The sequence below is a fragment of the Hyperolius riggenbachi genome, chromosome 3 (assembly GCF_040937935.1).
Source record: "Hyperolius riggenbachi isolate aHypRig1 chromosome 3, aHypRig1.pri, whole genome shotgun sequence".
Classification (NCBI taxonomy): Eukaryota; Metazoa; Chordata; class Amphibia; order Anura; family Hyperoliidae; genus Hyperolius; species Hyperolius riggenbachi.
In genome coordinates, this window is record NC_090648.1 from 489636012 (window position 1) to 489647366 (window position 11355).

The 11355-nt window shown below is 47.2% G+C and overlaps 1 protein-coding gene across 1 annotated transcript in view; it reads right to left on the reverse strand.

Annotated features, from left to right (window-relative positions):
• SULT4A1 (sulfotransferase family 4A member 1) overlaps nt 1-8156 on the reverse strand; it is a 41343-nt gene extending 33187 nt beyond the window's left edge. Inside the window, exon 1 of the mRNA XM_068278178.1 lies at nt 8120-8156. Within this exon, the coding sequence (XP_068134279.1) occupies nt 8120-8141 (22 nt within the window). The 5' untranslated portion in view covers nt 8142-8156. The remainder of the gene's footprint in view (nt 1-8119) is intronic.
• Nucleotides 8157-11355: the final 3199 nt, after the last annotated feature.

The following is an 11355-nucleotide window of genomic DNA, read 5'->3' on the forward strand; positions in this document are numbered from 1 at the left end:
AACATGCCCTGTATAGCACATGGCTTGTGTGTAACGTCACACACATGCCACGACGGCGGCGTGTATATCGTACGAGGGCTACATTTATACACTAGGGCGTACAGCGCTGGGAGTTTTGTCACCTTGTCGCTCGTCCTGACATCGCTTGCCGTCACTACCGCACACACGGTCAACCACAACGGCCTCACACCTCACATGGCCCGAAATTGGTCACATCATCGGGCATGCTCTTGGCAGCACCAATTTTTATCGGATTCGATAATAATTATCGAATCGGATGGTTGATTGGCCTCCAAGGGAGATATATAGCCATGTTAAGGGAGGAAATGACATCAGGATTGGCTTCAGTCAGAGGCAATAAAGATGGAAAATGCCTGAAACAGTTTTCTCTTCTATATAAAATTCACTGAAATCAAAACATGGACAGTACAATAAATCTGTTATGCAAGTAGAACAAGTATTTATCTACTTATATGTGTGATTTTTTTTTCCTGGGATAGTATGGCTGTCCCTGCTGCTTTAAAGGGATCCTGAGTAGTAGCTATAAATGAAATCAGTACTTACCTGGGGCTTCCTCCAGCCCACCGTAGGCCACGAGGTCCCCCAGCATCATCCTGGCTCCTCTCCCCGTCCCGCTGGCCACTTCATTACCGGTGACAACCGGGCCGAGTGCCAGACACTTCCTGAACGATGATGCTACACGTCATCACGCCGACCGGTACAGGTCATCACGGCGGACGGTATGCGCGGTTCAGAGTTAGAAAACCTCGCAGGACTGTCACACCGGCCACCGTGATGACGCATAGCATCATCGTTCAGGAAGTGTCTGGCTGACACTCGGCCCGGGTGTCGCCTTTAATGAAGTGGCCAGCGGGACCGGGAGAGGAGCCAGGAGGACGCCAGGGGACCTCGCTGCCTACGGTGGCCTGGAGGAAGCCCCAGGTAAGTACCGATTTCATTTATAACTACTGCTCAGGGTCCCTTTAAGGGCTGGGATCCGCAGGAGCGGTCAGAGGGCTGGTGCACACCATGAGAGCTTCTGATCACTTTTAATAACGCCAGGGCTTGAAAAAGCGTTTGGCTAATGTATTCGAATGTGATAGATCACACCAAAACAATTGTTATTTTTTTAACAAATGCAAACGTGGGTCCTGCAGCATTTCTGGAGCAATTAACCCCCCTGGCGGTATGAAAAATTCCGCCAGGGGGTAGCGCTGCAGTTTTTTTTTTTTTATTTAAATCATGTAGCGAGCCCAGGCCTCGCTACATGATAGCCGCTGCTCAGCGGCATCCCCCCGCACTGATTGGCCAGACAGCAGGGGGGGGGGCGCACGTCGCAACGGATAGCGGCGATCGGGCGCGGGCCGGCGGCGATCAGTGTGCTGGCGCAGCTAGCAAAGTGCTAGCTGCGTCCAGCAAAAAAAAAATTAGGTAAATCGGCCCAGCAGGGCCTGAGCGGCACCCTCCGGCGGCTTACCCCGTGTCACACACGGGGTTACCACTAAGGAGGTTAAGCCACAATGTTAAGTATAGGAAAGTGGAAAAACACTCTGATAAGCGCTAGATCGGAGCAATTTTCCAAGCGTTTTTGTTACAAAATCAGTACACTAGCAGCTGTACTGTACATACAAAAAAATGCTACACAAAAACGCTCCAAAAATCGCTCGGTATCAATAGAAAATGACTAGGCACATGCCTAGAATCGCCTTGAAAAAAACTTCTAAAAGCGCTGAGCGTTTGCGATTACGCTATCGCTTTTAGGTGTGCACTGGCCCTTATTTGTGCTTTGGAATCACCCATTATTACAAAAGCGCTAGGCTAAGGAAAAGCAATTGGGGTGATTCTACCAAAGCGATTGAGATTTCCCCAAATGGTGATCGCAGTGCCTGCGCTTCACTACACAGTATAGGATCGCTGCAAAATCACTTTTCGATCTCTGTACAAAGCGATTTTGTAACAGTTTTAATACCCAGCACCACAAAAAAATGTGTAAACTGCTGTACAAATCGCTAGCGCTACATTCAAACACTCTCTAAAATCCCCAGAAATCACTTCAGAAAAAATGCTGTTAAAATTGCTATAAAAAAAACACTAGGTCCCAGGGATGGATTTACCCTAAGGCAGTGTAGGCACGTGCCTAGAGGCGCCTGATGATGGTAAGGTGGCGCACTCCCCTCCCCTGAGTGCCTCCCTCCTTCCCTATGCAGAATCCTGAGCAGAGCAAAAATGAGATTACTCAGCCAGCTCTCGGCATTCCACTAACCAGATCTCCCTGCAGTCAGGGGCACATCTAGCTACTTAATACTGAGGTTCCTCTAGCTCAGGGCTGCCCAATAGGTCGATCGCGATCTACCGGTAGATCGCGACCGCCTCCTTGGTAGATCGCGGCCTCTTGGCCGCGTCTCGTTAATGTTTGTTGCGGCCAGCAGCTCGTGTTTAGCTGCTGGCCGCTGGCCAATAGAATGCATGCAGGCGAGGAGAGAGGGAGGAGAGAGGCGGCGGAGATACCTGGCTTACCTACACTGGGGGGCCCTATACCTGGCTAACCTACACTGGGGCGCCCTATACCTGGCTAACCTACACTGGGGGCCCCTATACCTGGCTAACCTACACTGGGGGCCCCTATACCTGGCTAACCTACACTGGGGGCCCCTATACCTGGCTAACCTACACTGAGGGCCCCTATACCTGGCTAACCTACACTGAGGGCCCCTATACCTGGCAAACCTACACTGAGGGCCCCTATACCTGGCAAACCTACACTGAGGGCCCATATACCTGGCAAACCTACACTGAGGGCCCATATACCTGGCAAACCTACACTGAGGGCCCATATACCTGGCAAACCTACACTGAGGGCCCATATACCTGGCTAACCTACACTGAGGGCCCATATACCTGGCTAACCTACACTGAGGGCACGCAACCTATGCTGCAGGCACATATACCTGGCTAACCTACGCTTTGGGCGTGCTTAGCATTTGAGACGTTGGTAGATCTCCTGGCCTCGGCAAATTTAAAAGTAGCTCGCGAGCCGAAAAAGTGTGGGCACCCCTGCTCTAGCTACATAATACTTGGGGGCACCTCTAGCTACCTCATATTGAGGGTACTTATAGCTGCATAATACTAAGGGGTGCACAGCTACCTATGATGGGCAAGGGAAGTAAGGGAGAAGTGACAGCTGGGACAGCCAAGACACTTGTGGTGCAGTTCTGTGGGGGGTTTGTAGGTTCATAGAGGATGAAGTTTAAGGTACCAGATCTGTGCCTATAGGCTCCTATAAGGTAAATCCGGGCCTCAGGGGCGTAGCAATAGGGGGTGCAGAGGTTGCGACCGCATCGGGGCCCTTGGGCCAGAGGGGCCCCGTAGGGCCCTCCATGAAACTGCAGTATTAGATCTCTATTGGTCCTGTGCTCATAATAATTACTTTTATAGATACTTTGAATAGTGATAATCATTAACAAACTGCTCCCCCATCCCCTTCTTGCACCTCTGACACTTTAGTTGCCATTGGCAAGTTTTGGCGCGCTGTATCAATTGTTATGTATAGAGTGCTTTGGGGGGCCCCATGTAAAACTTGCATCGGGGCCCAAAGCTCCTAAGCTATGCCACTGCCGGGCCTGCCCCTAGCTATGTGTTTTGAGATTTCTCGTGTGCCCCAGCTCTTAACCTGAGCCGGATTTCCAAATAAGGTACTATTGTGCTCTATGTAACGGCAATAATCAGATATGGCTGCGCAATTATGAGTTACAGTATAAATACAGCAGGTGTCCAGCAGGGGCTGCTATTGAACATTCTGCCCGTTCTCAGGTGGTCCTTTTGCCAATACACTTCTCTCTATTTCCTCCTTACCATGGAACACTTTCTATGAGGATGGGATATAACTGGTGAAAATGTATGCTATTGCATACCTCCCAACTTTTTGAGATGAGAAAAAGGGACACTTAAGCTACGCCCCTGCTACACCCCTGATCACGCCCCCTGTCACACCCCTAGCCACACATACCATAAAGATTTAATAAGAAAAATATATATTTACATAGAAAGAGGGACAAAGTCCTGAAACAGGGACAAATGAGGACGAAAGAGGGACAGGGGGACAGGGCTCCGAAAGAGGGACAGTTGGAAGCTATGTTATTACCTCTTTGTAAATCTACAATATGGAACAGAAGCAGCATACTATATGTTTCTGGGTCAAGGAAATATGGCTGAATATATCGCAAATATAGGGACACATGACAGGTTTGTGCAGAAATAGGGTTCAAATACTTAATTTAGTTTCCATCATTTATCACAGGGGCAACATCTTTACTACTGGCAGGTGCAGCTCTGCAGAATGTTCATTTACTGAGAGTTATTTAGCCAGTGAAAATAATGCCTGGTTTCCCAGAATGCTCTGGTAGGAGAATTCTGCATAGCTAAACAGCCTAGGCTAAACATCACTGGAAGGGCGGAGCTACACACCAATCTACAGCAATATATCGATAAAGGAATTTATAACAGGTGCGTCATCTTTAGTGCTGTCAGATGCAGCTCTGCGGAATATTTGATTACAGTGAGTTCTGAAGTCAGTAGAAAATATGCCTTGTCTCCTAGAATGCTCTGAGAGGAGAAGTCCACATATCTAAACAGCCTAGGCTAGAAATCACTGGGAGGGCGAGGCTACATACCAATACACAGCAGTAAAAAAACAGGATAATTACAATAAAAGTGATCCTGAATAATTTGCTGCATTCTAATGCGTCACTACAGGGTCTCTTTGCAGCATATAAAACGAAATAATAAAAATATGCTCGCTCTGATACAGGGGCGTTACTAGAAATCACTGGGTCCCCCTGCAAAACTTTGCATGGGGCCCCCTCCCACCAAGGGGGCTGGGCGTTGTACACAAGAGCCTGATGCACACTGAATAGGGACTGTCTACAAACCTTTGTCTGCAAACTTTGTGCGCTTTGAGTCCGAGAGGAGAAAAGCGCTATATAAGTGTTCAGATTATTATTCAGATTGTATGATTCCTTATCAGGGGCTAAGCAGATGCAGTCATTAGAACAATTGTGCAGAGAGCAGAAAGCTTCTTCTCTCCTTGCCCATTGTTGTCAGTCTATCAGAATGGGGCCCCCTGTGGCTTCTGGGCCCCCCTGCAGCCGCATCCCTTGCAGGGTCTATTGTTACGCCCCTGCTCTGATAAACACAGCAGATGAGCCCATGATGCACTGCAGCCAATCAGCAGGCAGGGAGCAGGGTCACAGAATGGTATGGTGGGAGAAGAGGCGGCAGTAGCATATCGGGCCCGTGTGTTGGGGGGGGGGGAGGAGACAAGTATTATTCCTACAGAGTTCTATGTACTTGGTCCAGCCCAAGACTGCTTATTCTCATCTCAGTCATGAGCTGATCTCACCAGACACAGACAGGGGGAGGGGCACTGCACACCTCATTATTTATTTATAGGCCATTTGGAGCTTTTCTCCATGTCTCACTAGAAAATTAAAGGAGAACTCCACATGCACTGCTTGCATGTAAAATGCTATAGCTATATGCTAGGCCTGGCAAGTTCTGAAAAACTAACATTAGGACCACTATCACGAAAAATTGTAAAATGAAAAAATACATGTACACACATACAAATAAGAAGTACATTTCTTCCAGAATAAAATAAGCCATAAATGACTTTTCTCCTATATTGCTGTCACTTACAGTAGGTAGTAGAAATCTGACAGAAGCGACAGGTTTTGGACCAGTCCATCTCTTCATCAGGGATTCTCAGCAAGGCTTTTATTATTTATAAAGTCACTCCTTAAAGGGAAGGTTCAGGGAGGATAAAAAAAAAAATACCAATTCCACTTACCTGGGGCTTCCTCCAGCCCGTGGCAGGCAGGAGGTGCCCTCAGCGCCGCTCCGCAGGCTCCCGGTGGCGCGCCCGACCTGGCCAGGTCGGGCTTCTTCTGCGCTCCAATCTGCGTCTCACTGGTGCGCGCTGACGTCATCGGACGTCCTCCAGGCTGTACTGCGCATGCTCAGAACTACTGAGCGCAGAAGATGCCCGACCTGGCAGCCAGCCTGGCCAGGTCGGGCACACCACTGGAGACCACCGGGAGCCTGCGGAGCGCTGCCAAGGGCACGTCCTGCCTGCCACGGGCTGGAGGAAGCCCCAGGTAAGTGGATTTAGATTTTTTTTTTTATCCTCCCCGAACCTTCCCTTTAAAAAGGTTTTATATAAAGATGCTGGCCAGCCTCCCTGCTCGTTACACTCTTATTTAGCAGTTGGACTGAGCAACTGCCATTCACTAAGTGCTTTTGAAAATAAAAAAAAGCCCTGAGAATCCCCCATGAAGAGATGGGCTAGTCCAAAATCTGTCGGTTCAGTCAGATTTCTACTATTTACTGTAAGTGACAACAACATAGGAGAAATATAATTTCTGGCTCATTTTACTCTGGTAGAAATGTACTTCGTATTTGTATATGTTTACATGTATGTTCAATAATACCATTTTCAAGAGGAACTGTAGTGAAAATAACATAATGAATTGAATTGCTTGTTGTTTACAATATTCCTTTATAGATTATTTAGTCGGTGTTTGCCTAATGTAAAATCTTTTCCTCTCTGATTTACATTCAGAAATGTATCACCGGTGGTGACATATTTACTGTGGTCAGGTGCATAACTGTAGAATGTTTGTTTCTGAGAATTCCAAAGCCAGTAGAAATGTATGACTGGTGGTGACATCTTTAGTTCTGCCAGGTGATCTGGATGAAATGTTCGTTACTGAGAGCTCTATGCACAGAGGGAGATATTGGTTGTTTAGCAGTTGGAAAAAGCCGTCATTTCTCACAATGCAATGAGGTTCACAGACAGCAAACTGTCAGGACCATGACATCACACTGTGGGAGGGGTTTCACCACACTATCAGCCACACAGACCCCCCGATGATCTATTCGAGAAAAGGTAAATATTTCTCATGGGAAAGGGGGCATCAGCTACTGATTGGGATTAAGTTCAATCCTTGGTTACAGTTCCTCTTTAATGTGTACCAAAGATGAGATCTAACAAAAGATTTATACTTACCTGGAGCTTCCTCCAGCCCCATGCGCACGGATTACTCCCACGCTGCCCTCCTCAGTCTTCTCCAGCTCCGGTACCGGGTCCTGTAAGTTCTGCCAGTCAAAAGAGCGCCCTCTACGTATCTCTCCGGCTGCTCATTGGGCACACAGTTCACAGATAAGTAAGAGGTGAAGAATCTGCGCTGTCCACAGTTTAGCAGAGGAGGGGTGCTTCCAAAGGTAAAATGGGCGGCAACACCAAACAATCCAAATTACCAATAAAAAGAACTCCAACTGAGAACTGGCAATGAGAAGATTCAATATCCAACATTTTGGGGCCTCGGAGGACCGCTTTATTAAAAACTACCTGAGGTTAAAAAGGTTAAAAATGACAGAGCCTGTAATGACAGGCGCTATCTGAGTGAGGATGGATGAGAGGGCCAAGGGGTTATAAATACTTACCTGTCCTGATGTCTTTGGAGGTAAAAGTGATGCTCCCCCCCCCCCCCCCCCCCCCCTCCTCAGCAGTGGAGTTTCCAAAGACTCCCAAAGCTCTTCAGAAACTTCTGCCTACATGTCTGCGGCCCGCCACTGAACAGGCCACGGCTGCTAAGCTGGGGGTGGGCCGCAGACATGCAGGTGGATAAAATAAGAGCCTCCGTGATGAATTTGAAAAAAAAAATGCCAGGGCCCATTAGATATCGGAAGCGTTTCTGATACTGAAAAATCCACGATTATCACGATTTGTGCTTGTGATTACCGTTCAATATAACGAGAATCACAGCGCAATAGTCAAAGCGCTACATGCAGCGCTTTGTGATTGATCGCAATCGCAAATGCTGCAGTTGGAGTGTATCCATAGGGATACATTAGAGCAGCGCAGTGCGGATCGCCGGCAATCAGCAAAGCGCTGAAAAGGCGTCAAGTGTGGACCAGCCCTAACAGTGGGCAGTAACCAGGGTTGCTCTCACGAGTGATTACCCGTGATTTAAATATAGCTTAATTGGCGCAGGTGTGCGGCGGGGATACAAGGTTTATTCACCCATAATTGAAGCCGGAAGGAGGAAGTGTTTGTACTCACGTGACCGCCGCTTGGAGCGCATCGTGGGAGGCGCCGAGGGACGACTGAAGAAGACGTCAGACAGGTAAGATTGAACCCCCCCCCGCACAGGTTTACTGGGAGATATCCGGATAGCAACTCCCGGTTTCGGTTTTGAGCAGCCCTATTCATAAAGCGCCAACATATTACCCAGCGCTGGATGACAGTCATAACGAGGTTATACAACAAAACACAAAGTTATACAAGGCAAATGGTACAAAATGATCATGTGATATGGGCTGGTTGGGTAGGCCCAGTAATACAAGTACAGGCTGTCATAGGACAGGAGCACATGATCCTGTAGATTACACTAGAGAAGGGAGGACCCTGCCAGAGGCTTACAGTGTAAAGTCAAATAACATCTCATCCACCCACATTTTATTTCATTTCTAGAAGTAATCAAACCCATCACAGTACTTATAACTAGTGGTGTAGCAATAGGGGATCTAGGGGCTGCAACTGCACTGGGGCCCTTCATCCACCTTTATTAGATTTTCATTGGTGCTATGCTGGCAATGAACACCTTTATATGTGCATTGCATAGTGGTAATCCTTAAGGCCTTGTTCACATTGCGTTCGGCTCGCAAGTCCGTCCGCGGTGGCAATTTTTAAAGCGTTTTCTGGCGATTTTCTGCACGTTCGATCGTTTTTGTAAGCATTTTTGCAGAGCGCTTCCATCTTTTGGTCCGGTAAAAATCCGGAAAAAAATAAATAATATGTTTAAAAAAAAAAGATTATGCAATCGCTTGCCTAAGCGATTTTGTGAGCGTTTTTTTAGCGTTTTTCATATAGCTTCCATTGAGGCAAATCGCCTCAAAAATGGCCCAAGCACCGTTTTTCTAAGCGGATCGCAAACGAACCGCTCAGATAGGAACTTTCAGATTGAAAATCGCCCGCGCTTAAAATTTTACAAAAAAGCCTTTAGGCTGGTTTCACAGTGGGAGGTTACAGGCGCACGTTAGAGCAGCCTGTAACGCACCCCACCGTACAACAATGAAAAATCAATGGGCTGTTCACAGTGCCAACGTTGCGTTACAGTGTAACGCTGCGCCATAATATAACGTACTGCATGCAGTACTTTATAAGCGGCAGAGCCGCGTTAGACTGTTTGCACATGCTCAGTAACGTTGGGGAGGAGCGGAGAGCGGCCAGGCACATCGCTAATTAATATTCACTGCACTCAGTGACGTGCAGTGTTTACTTCCTGGAGCGGCCGCTCTGTGCGGCAATTGGCCGGGCGGGACCACGTGATGCCGCATGCATCCAAGAGTGCGCATCACGGACGCCAGAGTGAGCTGCACAACGCGGCTCACTCTGACGTCCACATCAGAGAGCACCAGGCGTTGCGTTAGGTGCACGTTATGCGACCATAACGTCCCCTAAAACGCAACGTCCTACTGTGAAACCAGCCTAAATGTGAACAAGGCCTGACAAAGTGTTTTCTTACTCTGATTACACCTCTCTGACACTGCAGCTGTCCTTGGTGTGTTTTGGAGCTCCATATCAATGGAGTGCTTGGGGCCCCATGTAAAACTTGCACCAGGGCCCCTCTCCTTAGTTATGCCACTGCTTACAACGTAAATTGACTCAGTGTGACTTCTAATCTACTTTCCAGTTATAATCTGTGACTAATTTTGTCCCCAACAAAAAGGTGAAAACGTTCCCACCAATATCACAATCTTGATTGTACAACACAGAAGTGGTAAGATTGTACAATCAAGATTGTATCATAAATGGGCACCTTACTGATTTTCTAACTGTCTGCTCACAAACATTTCCCCATTACCAGCAGGCTGTACACGCTATACACAGGACAATTTCAGCACAAATCTGCAATCAGTATCCACAACGGACGGCACAGTGGTTAGCACTTTGCCTTGCAGCGCTGAGTCCTCAATTCGAATCCCAGCCAGGAGTTTGCATGTTCTCCCTGTGTCTGCGTGGGTTTCCTCCGGGCACCCTGGTTTCCTCCCACATCCCAAAAACATACAGATAAGTTAATTGGCTTCCCCCTAAGAATGAGTCCTACCTAGACTACAATACATACACTACACGATACATACATACACATATGAAGATGTTGGCGCTATATAAATAATATAATAACCACTATATTCAGCTGATCGCCACTTCATAAACTACCCTCCACTTTGAATGCGGACCACGCCATAGGCTGCCATCGAGAACAGCTGTGCATGTTTCAAACGCCTTGATCACTGGTTTGCCAGCTGCGAGTCGCTACTTTCAAAAAGTGCAATATGAGGCTGTAGTACGTGAAGTCCACGAACTGCGTACGTGAGGAGTAATGAGGGCTGACTGGCAATCTGCTACCCCATGCAAGTGAATGAAGCTGCGCATTGCCAGATGACTTATGGTGACCAGTAATGATACAATCTTGATTGTCCAATCGTACTAAATCTATGTCGTAGAAGGGTAAACGGAGTGAATACACGATGAATGGATACTTTCAGGGAACCCAAAGTGAGAGCAATATGGAGGCTGACATGTTTATTTCCGTTTAAACAATGCATACTGCCTGGCTGTCCTGCTGATCCTTTGCCTCTAATACACTTAGCCACAACCCCTGAACAAGCATGCAGATGATCAGATGTCTATGACAAATCTGACAAGATTAGCTGCATGCTTGTTTCAGGTGTGCGATTTAGACCCTACTGATAAGAAAGATCAGTAGGACTGCCAGGCAACTGGTATTGTTTAAAAGGAAATAAATATGACAGCTTCTATAGGTCTCTTGTCTTGGGTTCCTTTTTAGGTAGTACCTCATAAGACATAGAAATGGTAAGCTTGTACAATCAAGATTGTATCATTAGTAGGCGCCTTTAGGTTTGTTATGGTACGGCGATAAAATCGCCAATCGCCGCCATTCAAAATCTGATCGGCCTTTTAGAAATATTGTGTTACCGGGGAGGCGAATGGCAATCGGATATATAAAGTAAAGCACAGAAAAATGGCAAGTTCTTTAGAAGTAGGCCTCTATATCTTTCCCTACTTATTGCAATAATATTCATAAGAAATAAACAATGATTCCCAACCGACCTCAGCGCCACATACAGGAAACAGGAGCGCTCCGGTGTATACTGACAGTAATTGAGTGACACAAATGCATTTTCCATGAATGCAATGGAGAAAGCGATGACCTCATAGCAGACAGTGACTCATCCACACCTCCTATAGACTCTGCAGCCATGGAAGGGTTA